General features: G+C 46.2%; 1 protein-coding gene across 2 annotated transcripts in view; it reads left to right on the top strand.

Annotated features, from left to right (window-relative positions):
* Window positions 1-22,635, top strand: part of PDSS2 (decaprenyl diphosphate synthase subunit 2) — an 80,661-nt gene that overhangs the window by 24,732 nt on the left and 33,294 nt on the right. For both annotated transcript variants that reach the window (XM_068160479.1, XM_068160478.1), the window contains exon 2: window positions 11,331-11,462. In XM_068160479.1, coding sequence (XP_068016580.1) covers window positions 11,331-11,462 — 132 coding nt within the window. The remainder of the gene's footprint in view (window positions 1-11,330; window positions 11,463-22,635) is intronic.

The raw sequence follows: 22,635 nt of genomic DNA, 5'->3' as shown, positions 1-22,635 counted from the left end.
CGAGGAGACGATCGGAGCACGAGCGCAGAGGCACCAAGAGGTTCTAGCATTCTAGCTGGCTAGCTGCTAGTCTGGTGAAGAGACAAAATGAAACCCCTCCAATGTTTTTCTGGGAAAGGCATCTAACAATGCTAGGAGCAGGGTTTGCCAAGTGGCAGAAAGAAGCAAAGCTGATAGGTAAAGAATATTGTTGCGAGCGCTGCGTATTGTAATCGCAGCGGCGCTGGGGTGCTTCTGCAAAGCTCTACTATGTAATTCCAGTGCCATGCTGCTTAGGTATCTGTACATTGTTCATTTACATTTTGACATTTAAATTTCCATAGTTTTCTGATCCTGTAATTTTGCAGCTCCTCTTCCATACGCCGGGGTGCGGGGTGTTTTTTTCCTCAATGGCAAATGGAAATCGCAGCTGAGGCGCGCTTCGCTCGAGCAGAGAGGGGGAAAATGTTTAGTGGGATGGGGAGAGAAAAAAAACCCTCACAGCACACAAACATATTCCTTGGCTGCAAGCTTCTATGTGCAAGCTCACTTATGAGAATGACCTTTTTCTTTCTTTCTTTTTTTTTCCCTTGAGCTAACAAATCCCAAGGAAAGTGAAGTGCATATGGTTCCTCAAAGGATTCAAATGGATCCCGCTCCTGGCAGGGTAGGGAACGCGGTTTCCTGTTCAAGAACCTGCCAGCAAAATGCAGTAAAAATATAACTGGACTTTGGGAGCTTTTTGGTGACAGTTTAGCAAGTTTGCTGGAAGTACTTTGACTGTGATCCAGGTTGAGTTCTATCCTTCAGATATAAGATAGAATAGAATAGAATAGAATAAACCAGGTTGGAAGAGACCTTCAAGATCATCGCGTCCCACCCCATCAACCAATCCAACACCACCTAAACAACTAACCCATGGCACCAAGCACCCCATCCAGTCTCCTCCTGAACACCTCCAGTGATGGTGACTCCACCACCTCCCCAGGCAGCCCATTCCAATGGGCAATCACTCTCTCTGTATAGAACTTCTTCCTAACATCCAGCCTAAACCTCCCCTGGCACAGCCTGAGACTGTGTCCTCTTGTTCTGGTGCTGGCTGCCTGGGAGAAGAGACCAACCTCTGCCTGTCTACAACCCCCCTTCAGGTAGTTGTAGAGAGCAATAAGGTCACCCCTGAGCCTCCTCTTCTCCAGGCTAAGCAACCCCAGCTCCCTCAGCCTCTCCTCACAGGGCTGTGTTCCAAACCCCTCCCCAGCTTTGTTGCCCTTCTCTGGACTCCTTCCAGCAAGTCAACCTCCTTCCTAAACCGAGGGGCCCAGATAATACAGGAGTGGAAAAAAAGTCCTTCATCTCTTTTGGCATGCTCTAGCTCTTAATTCTATTAAAATACACTAGTTTTGCAAGTTGACATTCAAGGTCAGGCTTGATGAGGCTCTGAGCAACCTGATCTAGTTGGGGATTAGAATTGGGATTAGGATTAGAATTAACCAGGTTGGAAAAGACCTTTGAGGTCATCGAGTCCAACCCATCACCCAACAGCATCTAATCAACTAACCCATGGCACCAAGTGCCTCATCCAGGCTCTTCCTAAACACCTCCAGTGATGGTGACTCCACCACCTCCCTGGGCAGCACATTCCAATGGCAAATCACTCTCCATGAATAACTTTCTTATTGCATGAGGGTTGGAATATTTGACTTAGAATGATAGAATGATTTGGGTTGGGAAGGACTTCCTAAGGTCATTGATCTTGAAAGCATTTTCTGCGAAGGCTTTGCCCTAATGTTTGTCTTCTACCAGAAACTTCACAATTGCACATCTATACATTAGAGATAATAAACTGCAGTGCATTGGGAAGGAAGAAAATGTTATCTGAATGCATGGTAGTGTTTTGACCAAAGATAGCCAAATGATAGACTAGAACAGGCTGGCACTCATAGAATTGTTTCAGTTGGAAAAGCTGTCTAAGATCATCGATTCCAACCACCAACCTAAGACCACCATGGCCATTAAACCATGTCCCAAAGTGCCATGGCCACTGGTTTTTGAACACCTTCAGGATCAGCGACTACACTTCCCTGGGCAGACTGTTCCAATGCTTGACCACTCTTTCAGGAAAGAAATGTTTCCTAATACCCAACCTCCCCTGGCACCATTTAAATCTTGAGCATACAATCTTAATGTCTTCCTCCTGGACTGAAATTACCTTGAGAGTATTTAATTCATCATACAAAGCATGAGCTGCTCAATCAGATTGTTTTTTGTGTACAAGTAGTACAGAATGGCTGTTTCTGAAATCTCATAGGAGATGGAGAAGCTGAAGTGGAGGTTCCCAAGCTGTGCAGTTGTGTTTAACAGTAGCTCTCTCCTCAGGTTCGTTCAGATTTGCTTACAGGAAGGTTTGTAGTTGCATGTCAGAAGCAGAATGTGGTTAGCATCATTCTAGTGATTAATTAAGGCATGGCACATCAGGCAATGTGCATGCTGGAGCTGGTCTTTACCACTGTCTCGTGCAGTAAGTGAGGTCAGGCATAGCTGGTGCTTAGCTGAAGTAACAGCTGGAGAGCTGATGGAGGGAAAACCAATGCTAACAGGTAACTGATGGAGGGGAAAGCAGTGTTAACAGGTAACTGATGAAGGAAAAAGCAGTGTTAGCAGGTAACTGATGGAGGGGAAAGCAACATCAACAGGTAACTGATGGAGGGGAAAGCAATGTCAACAGGTAACTTGTTTCTGCAAGTCAGCACTGGACTAATACTGAGAAAGTGTCAGCTGGGAAAAACCACTTCAGAGAAGCTGCTGAATTTGGGGTAAAAGTTATAAAGATCCAGAAATCTGAGAGTTGGGGGCTTGCATCATTTTTTCCCCTCCAGACAAGATGTGGCACTGCCATTTCTGTGCAGCAGTCGATAGAGGCTCTGTGGAGCATTTGGAGGCTTTCAGGTGGTGGAGATGATTTGCCTGAACCATTGTTCCTTGATTTTCCTTTCTCCTGTGTCCTTGTTCCTCTTGCCTAGTTCCATTTTTTTAGGATAACAGTCTACATATTTTTCTCTCAGTGTTGCTTTGCAGTGTCTATGAAGGAAAGTATTCAGCAGCAGCATTCTTTCAGGTCTTTAAAGAAGAAATGCACAGTCCTCAAAGTAAGCTGGACTTCCTCTAGCAATTTGGGTTTGGTTTTCAAGTCACACACTAACATCCTGTCATAATCTCTCCAAGATTAAACTGCTGCTGGAAACACCAATCCTATCCTCAGCTACTGTCTGTGCAAACCTGTAGTGTTGTGAGCTACATGGCAAAATGTGTGGCAGGTTAGAACAGAAGATCAGCTAACCCTGGACAAGCTACCTAATAAAAAGCTGCGTGTAAGCTACGTGTAAAATACCTCAGTTGTCTTCCTGCATGGCACAGGCCAAGATTTCTCTCTCCTTGCTCTCACTCTGTCTCAGCAAAGGTTTAGTATCAGTGCTGGGTTCCTTTGTCAGAGCCTGGCATTTCATTTTTATTTGACTGTGCATCAGGATCAGATCAGTGACTTCAGTTTCCTTCCTTGTGACTCTTAATTCTGGGGTCATTTTGGTTTTGGCAGCTTCACTTTTGAGGTCTCTTCAGTGTTTCTCTAAGTAGTGGACCTTGGAAAATCTTTATTTTTGGCTTGCTTGAAGAAGATTCCTCTATTTTCACTCTTCCTATGATGATGCCTGCCTTGGAAATGCTTCCAAGGTTGCCTGACTTGTATAACTGACTTGAATAACAGTTTTCCTTGCGCTGCAGGCATCTGAAGTCGTAGATATGCTTCTTTAAAGCACATTGACAAGTCTAGCCTGTCATTCATTTCTCATTTTTCTTTTCATTCTTGCTTCTGCTCCAAGAATGACATTTTCATAAGGTGCCCTCCTTTTTGGCAGCTCTGGAGTGTCATTTCTCCTTCTGTTAGCAGTGCTGCTTTCCACTTGTTTGCCACGCAGCCGAGGTCACTCCAGTGAGGAGCAGTGAGGCTCCTGCTTCACGTTCCACAGTTAAAGGTTTTATCCCTACCTGTGTACTTCCAGCTACCTTTGTAATTTCCCAGTCTTGTTCAAACCAAATTCTCTTGATACTTCCAGCCATCTGTGAAACAAGGACACCTGTATGTGGTGTGCCATAGCTGCAACTGAAAGATTACAATGCAAAGGGATTTTTTCATTCATTTCACAAACTGCCTGCACTTACAAATGCAGAGTGAAGAGAAGTTCCCCTGAGTAATTCCCAATGTGACACAACAAAAAGGTGATTCTGAAGTGCACCTTAATACCAGTGAGTGTAAATCACAGAATGGTTTGGGTTGGAAGGGACCTCCAAAGGTCATCTAGTCCAATCCCCCTGCAGTCAGCAGGGACATCCTCCACGAGATCAGGCTGCTCAGAGCCTTGTCCAGCCTCACCTTGAATATCTCCAGGGATGGAGCCTCAACTACCTCTCTGGGCAACCTGTTTCCAGGGTTCCATCACCCTCATGGTGCAGAACTTGTTCCTAGCATCCAGTCTAAATCTGTTCTTCTCTAATTTCAAACCACTGCCCCATATCCTATCCCTGCAGGCCTTTGTAAACAGTTCCTCTACAGCCTTCTTGTAGCCCCCTTCAGGTACTGGGAGGCTGCTCTAAGGTCTCCCTGGAGCCTTCCCTTCTGCAGGCTGAACACCCCCAGCTCCCTCAGCCTGTCCTCGTAGGAGGGGTGTTCCAGCCCCCTTATCATATTGTCACATTTCTATTTCCTGTTCAAATTCCTTATTTTAATCCCTGTCAAATCCATACTTGTGGCAGTAATGTACCCTGCATGGCAAGTGCTGAGAAAACATTCATAGAGAGCCTTGCCAAAGCAATCCGAGTCCCCGGACTGCCGTGACTTTACTGTTGAGAATCTTCCTGTGTTTAGGGGAAAGGAAAAGGCACTAGTTAAGCAAGGCTGGTTTGTAGGCTTTGTTGCTCAAATACCCAAGTTACTTAATAACTCTAATAGAGGAGATGGAGTGGTACAGCACCTCTATTGATACGCTGGCAAAGAAGCAAACATGACCAGTCTTTACCATCTGTTTATCATGCTATATAAAGAAGACCTCACTGGTTGCCATGGAAACCAGCATTTCCAAGACCACAAGTGTTTGCTTAAAAACTCAAGCCTTCTAAAGTCATGTCTTTTCTGAGGGGAAAAAGAACAGAAAATCTCTAAAGTTTTCCAATGATTTTAATTTCTTTCCCCCTAACAGTTGCTTCGCTGTGAGATCCTTTCAGTATCTTTGCTCTGTGTCTTCTTTCAGGACTTCAGAAGTGTAAAGCATGCTGCTAGTAACTTAATGAGCTCATTTGATGCTTAGCAATCATCCAGGAAAGGGAGGCAAAGTATTTGGTTTGGTGTTCATCTTTGTAAAAGGAGGTTTTCCTTGGTCAGAAGAGCAAGTCTCGTTGTGATATTGATACAGCAGAGTGGGAGCTATTGGATTTCGGTGGAGGTCACATTGAAAATACTTCATACCTGAGTGAAAACTCAGATTCATCTTAATTACCAGAGTCAGCCACCTGGGTCTCCCTGAAAGGAGATTCTCTAGGATCAGTTATCAGAATGGATTGAAGCTTGAGGAGGGCAGATGTAGACTGGAGATTAGGAAGAAATTCTTGACAGTGTGGGTGGTGAGACACTGGCACAGGTTGGGGATGCTCCCTCCCTGAAGGTGCTCCAAGGCCAGTCTGGATGAGGCCTTGAGCAACCTGGGCTAGTAGAAGGTGTCCCTTGCCCATGGCAGAGGGGTTGGAGCTAGATGATCTTTAAGGTCCCTTTCAACCCAAACCAGTCTGTGATTCTATGAATCTAGAGAAAAGCATCAAATGGAGATCATACTGGAAGAGTTGTGCCTAGGTTTGGCTGTATTCTCCACTGGTGGCTTAAAGTGGATTTTTGGTTTATTAACTCTTTTAACCCAGAATAAACCATTGAAAAGCCCTCAGTGTATAGTCTTCAGAAGTAGATATAATTGTTCTAGTATCTGGGAGCACTTATGTCTCTTCCCATTGATGTCTGCACATATTACTGCCTTGTACTCTGCCCTGATTCTCCACTCTGTTGTAAAGTGGGGTTTGGTGTGGTTTGGTTTTTCACTCCACCAGTTAACTAAAGGCTTCTGCTGTGTGTAACCACTTGGCTCTAGCAGGTAGTGACACATGGAGAGATGCTGCCTTTGGACTAAAGGTGCTGGTTGGTTTTCAGCCATTTAAACCAGTTTCTGTGTCTTTGTGTTGAGGAGAAGGATTTGTATTTACAGGACTCTTGGTGTGTGTTTGGCTTCAACTCCTTCAAGAGCAGTCTGTTGAAGCACAGAACCTGGAGCCTCTTTTTCAGCACGAATAAAGAGCTTTTCACTACTAGTAAAGAGCATTCAGTGTTTTCAGGGAATAAATATTTGTAATGAATTCATCTGGGTGATGCTGAAGGTGGATTAAATTGTCATTTAGAAACACCACCAAGTACAGAAGGTTAAAAGAGCTCCTTAGATCATTCTGTAATGCCAGTGCCTAGTCTAACTTCTTCTGGCCATTTTGTGTTTCAGCCATTTGTAAAACACGCTGTGAGCATTTCCAGGGTGAGATAATGGCCAGGAGCTGACCTATTCTGTTGCTGCATTTCCCTAGTAGAGTTTATTCAATGCAAAATAGGTTTTTATGAGAGGCTTTACAGTCACTGTGTTGCTGAAGTGCCGCTGGACCTGCAGAGGTGTCTGAATTCATTTAGCCCTGTCAAGCTAATCAGGTTTCTGTCGTTCCCAGAACTCTTGCAAAACATTTGTGTTGATTTCCCTTAGCAGAATATTCTGTGCCTGAGAGAGGCTGCTTTCAGAAAAGGGAGGCTTGGGCTTGGGTAGATCTGTTGATATTGGTCGGCAGCAGGGTGCTAGACCTCCCACAGAGCTTAAATAAAGTAAATATTGGTGGAGAAATCAGAGACACAAAAATTAGGCTTCTGTCTAAGTATTTGTGGTTAGAAAAATAAGAGTGCCAGACCTGCAAGCTGCTGCTGGTCAGAGTAATTGCACTCAGACACTGACTTCATTTTTTTTGCTGTTAGCTTGCCTGCTCTCCACATTGCATTCCAAGATCCAGTCCAACACTGACCAGGAAAGCCAGCAGAGGCTGGCAGTAGGCTTGAAAACTAAGTTTTGGTGGCTTGTGTTTCTGCTGTCATGTCTGGGGTTGGCAGTCTGAATAGGGGGGTTTCTTGTTCATTACAGTGTGCATTTCAGCCTGAAGCCAGTGTGTGTTTTCAGTGGCATTGTCCTAGGCTCCCAAGTCTTCTTCATCAACATGGTTGATTTTGGTTGTGTTACAGACTTCCCCAGCTGCTTTTTGTTACAGATGTGTGGCCAGGTGATTTTAAAAGTATTTTTTTCCCCCCTTCTTTTGTTTGACATCTAAAGTGGGAAGGCAGAGGAATGATTGATCACCACCTGGTATGCTTCCCCATTTTCCTTCTCTTAGCAGCTAAAGAGCACTTGCATGATCTGAAACAAAATGATTGATCTTGTCAGTGGGACACCTTCAATAAAATGCATGGAGAGGGAGGATGCCCTGCCAGTGGAGGTGAGGATAGTGGTCTGTTCTGCCAGCAGGCCAGGGGACATACAGGAAGGCTGGGGTGGCTGACGGTGGGGAGATTCAGGCTGGATATGAGGAGGAGGTTCTTCACCATGAGCGTGGTGAAACCCTGGAATGGGTTGTCCAGGGAGGTGGTTGGGGCCCTGTCCCTGGAGGTGTTTAAGGCCAGGCTGGATGAGGCTCTGGCCAGGCTGATGTAGTGTGAGGTGTCCCTGCCCATGGCAGGGGGGTTGGAACTAGCTGATCCTTGTGGTCCCTTCCAACCCTGACTGATACTATGATTTAGAAGGGCTTGTAGTGATAGGATGAGGGGCAATGCATTGAAGCTGGAACAGGGGAGATTTAGACTGGAGATTAGGAAGAAATTCTTGAGAGTGAGGGTGGTGAGAGACTGGAACAGGTTGCCCAGGGAGGTCATGGATGCTCCTTCCTTGGAGGTGTTCAAGGTTGGATGGGGCCTTGAGCATGCTGGCCTAGTGGGAGGTGTCCCTGCCTATGGCAGGGGGGGTTGGAACTAAAAGATCTTCCAGGCTCCTTCCAACCCAAAGCATTCCCCAATTTTATGAACAGACTTTTTATTACTATCTTCTTTTTCCTTTCCTTTGTAATGAAAGTGTAAATTACTGATGGGGTTAAACCTGGCAAGTTCAACTGGAATGGCTGCACATGTGGAGAAGCACACAAAGCAGCAGCAAGTGAAAGGCTCACGTTTGCCTGATTTATTCCCTGCAGCAGAGGGCTGCTGGTAGTGGGAGGTGTGTAATTTGCAGCACATTAGCTGTTAGGCAGTGTCAGTGCTGGAGTGGGTGGTGTGAGGCTCCTGCGCCTGCACGCCGCTCTGCTGCGCCTGTGGCCGCGCCAGGCGCTGCTGCCCTGTGCTGCCAGAGCAGCGTTTGCTGAACGCTCTTCTCTGTCCAAAACTCTCAATCTGCCGGTTTGCAAATGGCTTTTTCTCTCCCACAGCTGATATCTAGAGGATGGACTTTTTTTTCCCCCCTCCCTTTTGATTTTGGGGGGGGTTGGGGAGCAGAGTTCTTATCCTTTCTTTTTTTCCTTACTTTTCCTTGAATTCTGAATGTTTTGCAAAGCAGAACTGCAGAAACGTTTGGCTCTCCCTCCTTATTTTAGTGTGTGGTCCCCTGGGGATGAAGGATGCCATTTGCAAGATACTCAGCCTGTAACTTCCAGCAAACCAAATTCTGCTAATGCTTCTTTTTTGGCTACCTTCTCCACGTTCAGCAGAGGTTTTCCAGAAGAGTCTCAGCCTGATGCATCTCTGTGTGTGTGTGTGCACAATTTCACTTGGGTTGCTTTTAGTTCACTTTTTCCTTTTTTTGTTCCCTAGAGGCACCTGTCTCCTGCCACATACCCATCAAGACTAATTGCACCATCTGGAAGACTTTTGTGTAGCTGTTACTCGTGTAGAATATCTCTTGGGAGCTTAATTCAGAATGTGAATGTGACCCCTGAAGCCATGTCAAGTAGCTGCAATAGTTAGGATGATCACCACAGGCTTTATTTGTTTCAAGTCTAATGCAGTTTGCTTTAGTGTCGATGTGGTACATGGCAGGAGCACAACTTCAGTCGTGTTTTGAATGGAGTTAGCCTTTGACTGCTGGGTTGGCAATTCATAGACAATCCTGTCTGCAGTTCCATCCAGCCCCTGTGTCACATGCAGCCTGTATGATTAGGTGTCGAAATGACAGACATGCTGCTCCTTACTGTTACACTGTTTGATTAGTTTGTGTCCTGTTCTTCCTCTCCCTTTGCCCCTCAGCTGCACTTCTCATTAACAGTTTTCTCCTAAGAATGGAAGGCTTTTGTTGCTGGAGGTCTTGCAAGCTCCCTCAGCAGCTCTGAACACTCAAGTTTGTTACTTTGAGTATTTTCAGTACAGGTAATTGTCTTCTTCTGTTCCTTGCTTAGTCTGAGTCAGGTGAAAGTATGGTGGAGTTTCATGTCTAGTGGTGTTTATCTAGGCAGTGGCTTATGTAAAGGCCAGTGCTTTATAATCCTGTGGTGAACAGCTCTCTTCTGGAATATCCTTTCCCTTGGCAAGCTGTGTGAAAAGCCAAGGTGTTGAGATTGTTAAAAGTATAGAGTCATAGAGTCATAGAATCATAGTATCAGTCAGGGTTGGAAGGGACCACAAGGATCAGCTAGTTCCAACCCCCCTGCCATGGGCAGGGACACCCCACACTACATCAGCCTGGCCAGAGCCTCGTCCAGCCTGGGCTTAAACACCTCCAGGGCTGGGGCCTCAACCACCTCCCTGGACAACCTGGAATGTGAGGGGTTGGAAGGGACCTTCAGAGATCATCCAGTCCAACCTCCCTGTATTGCCATAATTTGCAATATTTTGGGTTGTTTTTTTCTAACAAAAGTATGGGGTCTTGCATTTAGTAAGCCACTGCTTTTACCAGCATGCATATATGGGAGGGGGGAAGGCAACTTCTTCCTAAAACTACTTTACTTTTAAAGTGGTGGAGTTGTAAACAGTGTTGAGGGAATATATTTGTATATATGTTTGTATTTAGTTGCATCCCATGTAATTAGTGTGGCTGTGAGTAGTGTGGTCAGCTGAAGTTCAAGGCAGAGGAGCGTTTAAAGCACCACAACCCATGATGTGTTCTGTGTACAGGAGGTGTGCACACTCCATGTGTGTTGTGGTTGTTTCCCTGGGCATTGTGATGTTGATTGTGGCTCTGGAGTTTGAAGTGTTTGACTGTCTTGGCTGCATTCTGTGCACTGTGTCATACAATGACAGAATGTTAGGGGTTGGAAGGGACCTCCAGAGATCATTGAGTCCAACCCCTCTACCAAAGCAGGATCACCTAGGGCAGCTCACCCAAGAACACAACCAGGCAGGCTTTGAATGGCTCCAGAGAAGGAGACTGCAGCCTCTCTGGGCAGCCTGCTCCAGGGCTCTGCCACCCTCACAGGCAAAAAGTTTGTCCTTATTTTCCATGGAACCTCCTCTGCTCCAGCTTGCATCCAGTGCCCCATGTCCTATCATTGGAGATCACTGAGCAGAGTCTGGCTCCATCCTCCCCACACTGCCTTTCACATCTCTATCAACTTGAATGAGGTCACTCCTCAGGCTCCTCTTCTCCAAGCTGAAGTGCCCCATCTCCCTCAGCCTCTCCTCACAAGGGAGATGTTCCACTGCCTTCAGCATTATAGAATGTTGAAGACAAGCAGCTGTCTCCTCCTTAAAATCCCTCTCTACCTGTACCTGGTAAACAATTAAGGTGCCCCTGGCAGGACCAGAGTGTGTGCTCCTGGGCAGAGAGGAGAGCTGTGCAAGGTTACAGAATTTGGCTTCTCCCTTCCCTTTCCTCTCTTGAAGGACAAGGTTTCTTCTGGCTTTTTTGTACTTTGAACAACAAACCGAAAGCTCTCTGTTCCTCTTACAGTAGGTCACCTTAAATTATCCTGAACTACTCCTTTCATGGCATGACATGAAATGCAGAACATATGCTGCTCCTTGGAAATAAGCAGGATTGAATCCTGAAGGCTTGCTGCTCGCTGCAGCAGCAGTTTGTCAGTGTCAGCTGATGGATGACAAAAGATCCTGCTTAGTAATTGCAGCTGATTTCCATGCAAATGTGAATATTAAAGACTTGATGAAATGATGACAGTCCCTTCTTTCCACTTGGGTATGACCAGTGAAAATGGGTTGTTAAAACATGCTGCTTCCTTTTCCCCCCCCTTCCTTTCTGCAGGGGTTTCGTGTCCGACAGCCGGAACAACCTACAGATGCGAGGCTTGGTCATCCTGCTCATTTCCAAAGCTGCTGGACCCAGCACAGCAGAGCTCTCCTTCCAGCACAACATGGTCAGTGGAATTTATTCCAGGTATGTAGTAACTTTCTTTAGCAAGATCATAGAGTCACAGGGCAAGGGGCAATGGCTTCAAACTAGGGAAGAGTAGATTTAGATTGGATGTTAGGAACAAGTTCTGCACCATGAGGACAGTGGAACACTGCAACAGGTTGCCCGGGGAGGTGGTTGGGGCCACATCCCTGGAGATATGCAAAGTGAGGCTTGACAGGGCTCTGGGCAACCTGATCTAGGGGAGGATGCCCCTGCTGACTGCAGAGGGGGCTGGACTAGATGACCTTTGGAGGCCCCTTCCAACCCAGACCATTCTGTGATTCTATGAATTGTTTTGGTTGGAAAAGTCCTCTAAGGCCATCTATCTATGGTCCAACCATCAAAGATACAGCAGGCTCCTATGAGGACAGACTGAAGGAGTTGGGGCTGTTCAGTCTGGAGAAGAGAAGGCTCCCAGGTGACCTAATTGGGGCCTTCCAGTATCTGAAGGGGGCTACAAGAAGGCTGGGGAAGGACTGCTCAGGATCTCAGGTAGTGATAGGACTAGGGGGAATGGAATGAAGCTGGAGGTGGGGAGATTCAGGCTGGATGTGAGGAGGAAGTTCTTCCCCATGAGAGTGGTGAAGCCCTGGAATGGGTTGTCCAGGGAGGTGGTTGGGGCCCTGTCCCTGGAGGTGTTTAAGGCGAGGCTGGATGAGGCTCTGGCCAGGCTGATGTAGTGTGGGGTGTCCCTGCCCATGGCAGGGGGGTTGGAACTAGATGATCCTTGTGGTCCCTTCCAACCCTGACTGATCCTATGATACTATGCTTGATGGGCAGCTTCCTGGTGGTATCAAAGTGTCTTAAGTGGCCTTGCTCAGCTGTTGAGGAAGATCAATACTACCCTAATCACACAACTTTGGTCCCCGGGATTGGTTTAGCTTTCCACAGGGAACAACATTTCCTATGCTTTGTACAACTCTGTGATACTGATGGCTCTATCTTTAGTGTGGCTCTTGGGCACCACCAAATTAAAACCATTTGGATCAAGACAGTTACTTGGAAGTTTGTGTTAAGAAGTACTGAGAGTTGAAAAAGAAAAACTGAGGGAAGTAGGAAACATTTTTTTTACTGGGCTATCATTTTGAATTATTCAGGTGTGACTTGGGTACTTCCTAGAAATGTCAGAGCCTTGTGCAGTGCCTGGAATCCAGCTGGTTTCACTGAGCACATAAAGTTTCGTTATAGCCCTTTTGAAGGCTATTTTCTCATGCAACAGCAGTGTAGAATAAAGCTTTTACCTTCCACCTGTCACAGCAGAACTACTGAGCCTACCATTAAGATTTCTCAGGCTCTCACTGAGTTAATTCAGCTTCATCAAGTTCCTAAATATATTTTCAAGTATTTAAGCTAAATTACTTATTTCTAGTAACAACAAGAATGCAATATGTGGCTGCTCTTCTTGCTGTGTTTGACAGCTAACTCTTCTGCTGAAGTAGCAAAGGGAGAGCTGGCTGAGAAATGGCAGAATTGGAGTGCTTTAAATCCTTTTGATAAATTGTGAGTGTTGCTTGGTGGGAAGAGCAGGCTGCTGTATTTTTGGCTAATTGTGTTTCTGACAGCTGTGATGTATGCAATGGAGATGCATGAGCTCAGTGACAGGTTTGTATCCTGTTTTGTTCTAGAAGTGCAGGGATAGCATTGTGAAATTGAGAGGACCACACAAATAAAGATGTTAAAATATATAAAGTAGCTTAAAATATCAGAGAAGGAAAAATCTATGTGAGTGGGAGCAGACAGAAATAACAGTAAGAAAACAGACAAGGCTATCATCTTTCCCCCAAAGGGTTGTCAAGCCCAGGGCAGTGGTGGAGTCCCCATCCCCAGAGGGATTTCAAAGCCATGCAGGTGTGGTGCTCAGGGACATGGTTTAGTGGTGGACATGGCAGTGCTGGGTTAACAGATATCAAAGGCCTCTTCCAACCTGATCACAGAATCACAGAATCAACAAGGTTGGAAAAGACCTCAGGGAACATCAAGTCCAACCTGTCACCCAGCACCTCATGACTACTAAACCATGGCTCCAAGTGCCACATCCAATCCTTTCTTGAACACCTCCAGTGATGGTGACTCCACCACCTCCCTGGGCAGCACATTCCAATGGCCAATTACTCTTTCTGGGAAGAACTCTCTCCTCACCTCAGGCCTAAACTTCCCCTGGCACAGCTTGAGACTGTGTCCTCTTGTTCTGGTGCTGCGTGCCTGGGAGAAGAGACCAACCCTCGCCTTGCTACAATCTCCCTTCAGGTAGTTGTAGACAGCAATAAGGTTCTCTGATTCTATAAGAAAGCCTTCTCATGGAGGGCTGTGTTGTCCCTTTAGCTGCTTAGTTCCATTCTTGTTTTGTTTTGTCCTGAAGGTCTCCTTAGGGCTGTAAAATGTTTCTATTTCTCTTGCAAACGACGCTGTGTGAAGGAATAATTCTCAGCAGTTAATTATGGCACAGGAGGTACTGCAGTTTGTTTTGTAAATGATTGGGAAAGTTTACCTTGAGTGTGCCTCATAAAAGGAGAGCAAAAAGCATTCTTTTCTTGTTGATAACTCAGTTCTTGAGTGTGATGAGTCTGACCATGGAGGCAACCTCTGAGGGTTTAAAGGTGCCGCTGGGAAGGTGACTAGTGGATGTATTCATTAAGGAGCAAATAAGACCTTGAATTAATAATGAGCCATTTGGTGTAAATGGACATCATTGGAACTCTGCCAGTCCAACCAGCTGAAAATCTAGCCCAATAATCTGAGCTTGAGCTGGTCAATAGCCATTATGATATCTGGTTCAGAGTTACAAAGGTACTCCAAAAATGAAGCAGTTTTGCGTAGGCCCACACAGGTTCACTTAAGGCTCATTACTGTCTGCCGGAGTGAGAGCTGTGGAGTTGTGCATTTAAATAGGTTTTCAATGACACTTTCAAGTCTCTGGCAAGGTGTAAATAAGAGCAAATTAGTGCAGCTAGGAGAATGCTCATGGATTCATCAAGTGGATGGACCACTAGGTGCAGACCAGTGGGGTGAAGTCCCTCCCACTGTAAGGGAAGGGCAAATTCAGGACCAGCTGGGGAGCCTCAACATACATACATCTATGGGACCTGATGAGATGCATCCCAGAGTTGTGAAGGAATTGGCTGAGGGAGTTGCTAGGCCACTCTCCATTATATTTAGAAGTCCTGGCAGTCAGGTGAGGTCCCTGGAGATGAGGAAGGGAAACACTGCACCCATCTATATAAAGGATTAAAGAGAAGATGCTGGAAACTGCTGACCTGTTAGCCTCTGTGCTAGGGAAGATCATGGAACAAGGCCTCCTGGAAGCTGTACTGGAACACATGGAGTACAGGAAGGTGATCTGAGACAGCCAGCATGGTTTCACTGAGGGCAAGTGCTGCCTGACCAGCCTAGTGGCTTTCTAGGTGAGGCTCCATCCCTGGAGCTATTCAAAGTCAGGCTGAGCAGAGCTCTGAGCAATGTGATCTAGTGGAGGATGTCCCTGCTGACTGCAGGGGGTTGGACTGGATGACCTTTGGAGGTCCCTTCCAACCCAAACCATTCTATGGCTGTTTCATTTTGTGCTGTTGGCCGGTTCTTGCCCTCCACTGAAGTCCCTGGGGGGGTTGCCTTTGGGCTCCTTTCTTTAGTTTAAGAGACTTTTCCAAATCCACCCTTAAGTGTGAGTCTGATTTCTCCAGTGCATAGAGCTAAGAGAACAGGCAGCTTGTAAAACTGTGATCTTAAAGGGCTTTTGTGATTGCTTTATGCATTACAGCCAGTGTTGTGCAAACTGCTTTCTCCTGCACAAGAACAAAAGGGCATCGTTTTCCATGAGTGCTTTTTGGGTCTGCTGTCTGGGTAACAACTGAGATATGGTGTGTATATTAGATACACATATCAAAGGCAAAGTATTTCCCTCAGAGATAGGAAGAAATGCACTTAAACCTTTCTTCATCATCTCTGTCTGCAGCTCTGGAAAGTATTTTTTGGAAACAGACTCTTAGAGATTTTCAGCTCAGTTGTAAACTCTGCAGCTCTTTTCATTGCCATGCCATATAATTACTTCATCTTAATATACAATATTTTGCTGGAAGTATTATTTCTGGCACTGTAATGAGCATCTTCATTGTCTGCTACTTACATGCTGTGAATGTTCTATTGTGGACTATTAGCTGAGATATGGCTCACTTGATTTTAGGGTGCTTAGTAAGTGATTAATTAATTGCATTCCTGAAATCTGAGCATGAGCTAAGTTGTTCCAGTACTTGTTAGTGATTACAGCAGCCCAGTCTTTCTTTTCCCACTGTTTGTGTTGGAACCAGCTCCTGTGCTCTCTTTCAATACTCAGTCCCACAGTGGATAGCCAGGTTACATCAGCCCACTGTATCTGGTACTGCACTACATGTGCAATCTGGGACCAGGAAGATGTGATAATTATTTAACATTGCCACAAAACCCCACAGTGGACTCTGCCATCCTGGGACCTGGCATATTCTGCATAACCTCCTCTCCCTGTTTCTCATTCCTGACTCACCATATGAGCAAGCAATACAATAAGTGTAATTAAACCAGAAAGACACTGAGAGCTGAATTTGGAGTGGCAAAGTCTGGTGGTTTTTGTCCTGTTCTCTTGTACTCCAGATATGCCAATTCATGGGACAATTGACCTAAATGTATAAAAATAGATTAGCTGCCTGCTTAGCTGGCATCTGTTTTTCTTCTGTGACACAATGGAACAAAACTGATGCCTGCTACCAGGGAGAAATCTTTTCCAGAATGATAAGGATTACAATGTAGGCAGTTACAGGACCAGGGCTCGTGTGGTTGTGTGGTGCTGCCTCTGGCCATCATTGCCTCCAGCTTCAGCACCTCATAATTTGCAGGAGATATGATCAGCTCATATTAAGCTGGGGGCCTAAGGGTCATTGTATGCAAGGATATCACAGTAGCTGCTGGTTGCCTTGTGAGCCATGCTGAAGATAAGGGGGGAAGTGTTATAAAAGCCTGCTTGGCATGCTTTGCTCTGTACAACCACCTACCTCCCAGCATGGTGCCAGCAGCCAGACTTCACTCCTATTGGTAGGGAAAAGAACCTGGTTTTACTTCCAGCTCAGCACCAGTGATCCCAACAGAGGATGAAGTAGTGAAGTAGGAGCATGATCAACAGCTCTGTTTCAGCTGCCAGACAGATCACCTGAAGCTGAAACTTCCTGCTGGTCTCTTAGCCTTAAGGAAACCAATTCCCTGGCTCCAGAAGCATTGCAAATGTAATGATGGAGTGCTCACTTCAGAGTGTGCGAGCACTGTCATGTGAGGGTTGATGTCATTGCCTGGACTCCAGCAAGGTATGCTTCCTGTATCCCCTGGAAACTCCTTCCTACTCCTGTGCTGAAGAGAAAACAAAACTCACTGTTGGGTTTAGGCAGAGTCTAAGTAATGGTCATTTGACATGCTGCTGGTATCAGAGAACATCTTAGATGTGACACAGGAGTATGTGACTTTGCTCCTCATCTTCAGACCTTGGCCCTCTTTCAGTTTCTGTGCTCTCAACTGCATAGTGTGTTACCTTGGGAGATTGGGCTTGACTGCATCTCACCTTCTTGAGGTAAACAAATGATGCCTGACGTTGCCATGGACTCCTGTCATCTGAAGAGGGACTCTAGATTCGTAAGGAGGTTGCTAGTTGGTGTTTTTTCTGTTACTACTCATCTAATTTTACTGGCCATGGAAAACTGAACAGATTTACCCTGACCTGGTGCAGTGCAGAGGGAGTGGCTGTGAAGCCCAGTTTAGGAGATTCCCTGCTGCATTGCACCCATCCCAATCCACGATGTGTCGTGATAGAGCATGTCTGAACAAAATAAAAAGCAAGAAATGAGATCTAGCAAGAGCAGTAGTGTTTGCAGGAGCTCAGGATTCAAAAGGCAGCAGAGCTTCTTCTTTTGTCTGGTCTGAGCATTCAGACTGAGAGCCTTAGTGCAGAATAGCTGTTGCACTCAGGATTTGCACTGCCTTATTGCGCACACAGGCCTTGGGTCTCAGCTGCAGATATTGCAGAGATTAATCTTATTAATGGAACTGCTAATTGGTGTTTGACTTCTAATTATAGTAACAATAGGCCATAACAATCAATCCTCACCTTTACTGGGGCACATTAGGACTCTTTATCATCAAAATGATTTCCTTTGGGATTTACTGTTCTTGTTCCTACCTCGTGGAAGGCAAAGGTACAGTATCCCGCTCCTGTGTACTTTGAAAGCTAATTAACTGATGGAGCAAATGTGTGGCCCTAGAATATTCAATACCTAAGTACATTAGGAAGTCTGATGCTCTTGACAGAATTATTTGTTTGAACATTAATGGGAAAAGTATCTCAAACTCCGAGCAGTGGTGTCTTTGATGATCCTCAAGAAAGGCATCGCTTCCTTCCCCACTCCCTGGTAGCTTTTGCCTTTGCTTTTAGTGAGAGGAAATCTAAGCAATTATTCTAAATGATTCTATTTAGTTTTTGCTCTCTGTGATAAATCCTGTGAGATCCTTCATCTCATTTACAAGAGGAGTCTCAGGAGATGAAAAGCACATACAACATGATTACATATTCCTATTGATCATCTTCCACCCACAACAATACAAATCAACTGCAAACACAAACCTCACAATATTACTAATTCATTGCTACCAGTGCTTTTCATCATTAACTTTTTATTGTTTTCAGCATGCACAGCCTGTGCAAATACAGCAATTATGTGTGCAATGAGCAAGGGTCCTCTCCTTAGGCTGTAGAATAAATCAGAAGGTACTCCAGGTGAAGGCTGTGCAGAGATACTGACTCAAGTCTTGTTCAAAACAAGTCTGTTTAGCACTAGATTGCTGAGCAAGGTAAATTCAATATGCTCAGGAAAAAGGGGTTTGGCTTTCAAAAAGTAAGGAATTTTTAGTGTCTGGAAAGCACAGTGCAGATGGCTTACCTTGGGGAAACCATAATGCTGCCTGCTGTCTGTCTGTCCAGCCCACCCTTCCCCTGGAGCTTCCTCCTCCCACTGCTTCTGAAGTGAGTGCTGGACGGCCACGGTGTGCAGCAGAGCACACAAACCAGAGCAGCACTGAGGAGACTCTGCAGTGGGTCAGGAGCAACAAATCCTGCCCTCCCCCTAGCCAGGACTTTTCGAAGAGAAGCCAGGTGACCTGTGGATGACAAGACCCAGCACAGCCTCCTTGGGGTATGGCATCTCCACGTGCCAGAGTGCTTCAGCAGAGTTGTTCTTTGTTGGCTTGCTGTAAAACCTTTCCCTTGCAACAAATTTCTGCTGGGGAAATTTCACATTTTCTTTAGAAAAGAAAAGAAGGTAGTAGTCATGAAGAGAAATTGCCAGCCATCACCTAAGTGCAATCCACTGCTGTGAAGAAAGCACACAACAGCTCTGGGGGCTGCTTATCCCTCAAAACTATGATGTCATTGTGACCAATTGCTTCACAGCAATTCTTAAGTTACTGTATCTATGCAATTTATTTGTTGGACACCCCCAAAATACCTCCCATGCTTTCCCATCTGCTGAGGTACCAGCTGGCCTCTTCCCAGACACAACTGTGGTAGTTTTAGGGCAGATGAGCTCAGTGAGAGTGGCTGAGACTGAGGGTACCTTGGCTTTGTGAGCTGGGTGGCTGCCTGATGCAAGTCCAGATTTGAGTGATGCTCTGCATGCTGCAAAAGAAGAGCTTGGACTGAAATCCAGTTCTCTGTGATCACATTGTCTGGTGGCCTGTCCAGTGCTCAGCTCCACTCTCTCACAGTTGCTTGAGTTCCAAATGCTGGCTGTTGCTTGCAGTTTGAGGGACACCAGCATTTTTTGGGGTGATAAACACACCCTTGCTTGTCCTGACAGACTGCCACATTTGCCCTGTTCCAGCTTTTAGAGTGGAGTAGAGTAAGGAGAGGAGAGGAGAAGAGTAGGAGAGGAGAGGAGGAGAGGAGAGGAGGAGAGGAGAGGAGGAGAGGAGAGGAGTAGAGGAGGAGAGGAGAAGAGTAGAGTAGGAGAGGAGAAGAGTAGAGTAGGAGAGGAGAGGAGGAGAGGACGAGAGGAGAGGAGGAGAGGACAGGAGGACAGGAGGAGAGGAGAGGAGGAGAGGAGAGGAGAGGAGGAGAGGAGAGGAGAGGAGAGGAGAAGAGGAGGGGAGGAGAGGAGAAGAGGAGGGGAGGAGAGGAGAGGAGTAGAGTAGGAGAGGAGAGGACGAGAGGAGAGGAGGAGAGGAGGAGAGGAGAGGAGGAGAGGAGAGGAGGAGAGGAGAGGAGGAGAGGAGAGGAGAGGAGAAGAGGAGGGGAGGAGAGGAGAAGAGGAGGGGAGGAGAGGAGAGGAGGAGAGGACGAGAGGACAGGAGGAGAGGAGGGGAGGAGAGGAGAGGAGGAGAGGAGAAGAGGAGGGGAGGAGAGGAGAAGAGGAGGGGAGGAGAGGAGAGGAGAGGAGGAGAGGAGAGGAGAGGAGAAGAGAGGAGGAGAGGAGAAGAGTAGAGTAGAGGAGAGGAGTGGAGTAGAAGAGGAGAGAAGTAGAGTAGAATAGAATTAGCCAGGTTGGCAGAGACCTTTGAGATAGATCATTGAGTCCAACCTATCACCCAGCACCATCTAATCAACTAACCCATGGCACCGAGCACCCCATCCAGTCTCACCCATATACCTTTTATAAATGCAGAGGCAGAAAAATCCTTGTGTCCCCCCAGTCATTTGCTAGCTGGAAGTCAAGATATTAGCTGGATAGAAAGGTCCTGTGGGTGTTCTCTTGGAGGTGGAACTTGGGCTGTTTGCAACAACTGTTTTCCCACCCTGCTGAGAAGGACCTGGGGGTTGCCTTTTGGACACTTGAAATATTTCTCTGCTGCTAAAGCAGCAAATTGCAAAGCAGATGAGGCAGTTCAAAGGCAAGGCTGAAAGTTCAGCTTCAGCTTTTAGTCTTGTGGCTTGCTTTGCTTTGTGTCACAACCTGCCTGAGGCTTTCACTTAGTGTTATTAATTAAGTAATAGGTAATAATTGAAAGCAGGCTGTCTGTCTTGGTGGCAGATGATAGCGAATTTCATTCTTCTTAGCATCCTGTGTTAAATAATAGTGGAGAGGAGAACAGATTTCAGTGACCTTTGATCCACCATCCCTGTCAAATAAAAACAGAGCTTAACTTTACATTTTAGTGTCTTTTTTAATTTCCCCCCCTTTTTTTTTGCCTCTGCCCATAATGATTTTAACCTTGGGTACTAACCTGAATGGGTTTGTGGGGGCAGAGTCTGCAGTGAGACACAAATGAAGGAAAAATTGCTCATGCTGCCACTGTATATCTAATGAGCACTGTGTAATAAACCATAACCTCTTCAACATTTCTGTGGGAAATGGTGTGATTATTTTGGATGGCTGGCCCTTTGTGTATGGCTCATTACCATCTGGCATAATGTGTATTGATATAGCCTGTAATTGTCAACTCTTATTTGACATGCTGCCTTTACTAAATGTGACTTGCCTGGCCAGAACCCCCTCCTGGTTATATGGAAAACTGTAATTAAAGAAGAATCTGTGTGCTTAGGTAAGACACACGCCCTTAGATGCAGGAGATCATCTGGGAGATGGGCTCTGCTTTTCTTTCACCTCCTGTTCTGGGCAGCAATACTCCTGTGTATCCCTGCCTTAGGACAGTGCCAGCTTCATGGAATGGTTTGGGTTGGACAGGACCTTAAAGATCATTTACTTCCAACCCCCCTGCTATGGGCAGGGACACCTTCCACTAGACCACATTGCTCAAGGTCTTGTCCGGCCTCACCTGGAACACTTCCAGGGAGGAAGAACATACAGTGGCCCTCCAGTACCTGAAGGGGGCTACAAGAAAGCTAGAAAGGGACTTTTTACAAGTGCTTGTAGTGATAGGATGAGAGGGGATGGATTGAAGCTTGGGGAGGGCAGATTTAGACTGGAGATTAGGAAGACATTCTTCACAGTGAGGGTGGTGAGACACTGGAACAGGTTGCCCAGGGAAGTTGTGGATGCCCTCTCCCTGGAGGTGTTCAAGTTGGATGAGGTGTTGAGTGACCTGGTCCAGTGGAAGGTGTCCCTGCCCATGGCAGAGGGGTTGGAAGTAGATGATCTTTAAAGTCCCTTCCAACCCAGATCATTCTGTGGTTCTGGGAACTTCCTAACAGTGCAGGTTGTTGGATGCTGGCCTTTCCAAAGTCACGCCAAGAGCCCTCCTGTACCTGTAGCAGCACCATAGAGTTCCTACTGTGCTTGGCTATTGTGGAGGTTATCACAGAACCACAGTAAGAAGTCTCTTGCCTGGGATTTCTGCACTGGCTTTGGTTCTTAGATTCTGAGTTTGCTAGGGAGAGAGGGTGGAAGAGCAACGTTAGGAGATCAGAATTAGATGCAGATTATCTGCCTAACACGGTTCTTGTTAGCACAAATTATCTGAACAGGAAAAGAAATGAAAGCATCCAGATCCTGAGCATTTGGAAAGGCTGACACTGATGTATTTGTGTAACCTTTTCATGGAGAGCGATGCCGAAGTCAAAGAGGGGATTTTGCTTCCCTTCATTAAAAGCTTATTAAATGAAGAAATAGGACAGTCGTTGTTTTGCTTCAGTAGTTGGGGGTCAGAGGGGTGGGCCTGGTCTCCTCAGGATATTAATGCCTGCTTTCAGCTGGGGGAAATGAGCCTTGCTGCAGCTCGATGTGCTCGTCACCAGGGATCCCCATATGTCCTGGGCTCGGCGGCAGCCGGCAGTGGCAGAGCTGGCAGCAGGGAGCAGAGGGCTCTCATTGCTATTCCGAGCAGGTAGCTCGGCTCAATCTGCCCAGAGCAAGGCTGTTTAATGTTGATCAGCTGTCCATCTGATAAACCCAATTGATATGGACATTTCCTCCAAGGGCTGCCCTGACAACGACAGCAGGAGCATCGAGATGTCTTGTTAGTCTTTTTCTCCAAGCTGGAAATTGTATTAACCCTTTGTTAGGCCTCAAGTGTGATTGCAACACTGTGGCTGTAGAGGCTGTGCAAGTTCCTCCCTCAGCCCTTGGAAAAACAGCATCAACCTTCGGGTTTGTTGTGTGGAATCACAGAACCATGGAATCTTTGGGCTTGGAAAAGCCCTTTTAAGGTAATCAAGTCCAGCCATGGAGAGTGGTTGCAGCGCTCTTTTCAGATT

This window comes from Melanerpes formicivorus, unplaced genomic scaffold (assembly GCF_026170545.1).
Source record: "Melanerpes formicivorus ecotype bairdi unplaced genomic scaffold, bMelFor1.0.p_v2 SCAF_50, whole genome shotgun sequence".
NCBI classification, from domain to species: domain Eukaryota; kingdom Metazoa; phylum Chordata; class Aves; order Piciformes; family Picidae; genus Melanerpes; species Melanerpes formicivorus.
Note: the sequence above shows the minus strand (reverse complement) of the source record. Positions and strands in the feature narration are given on the sequence as shown.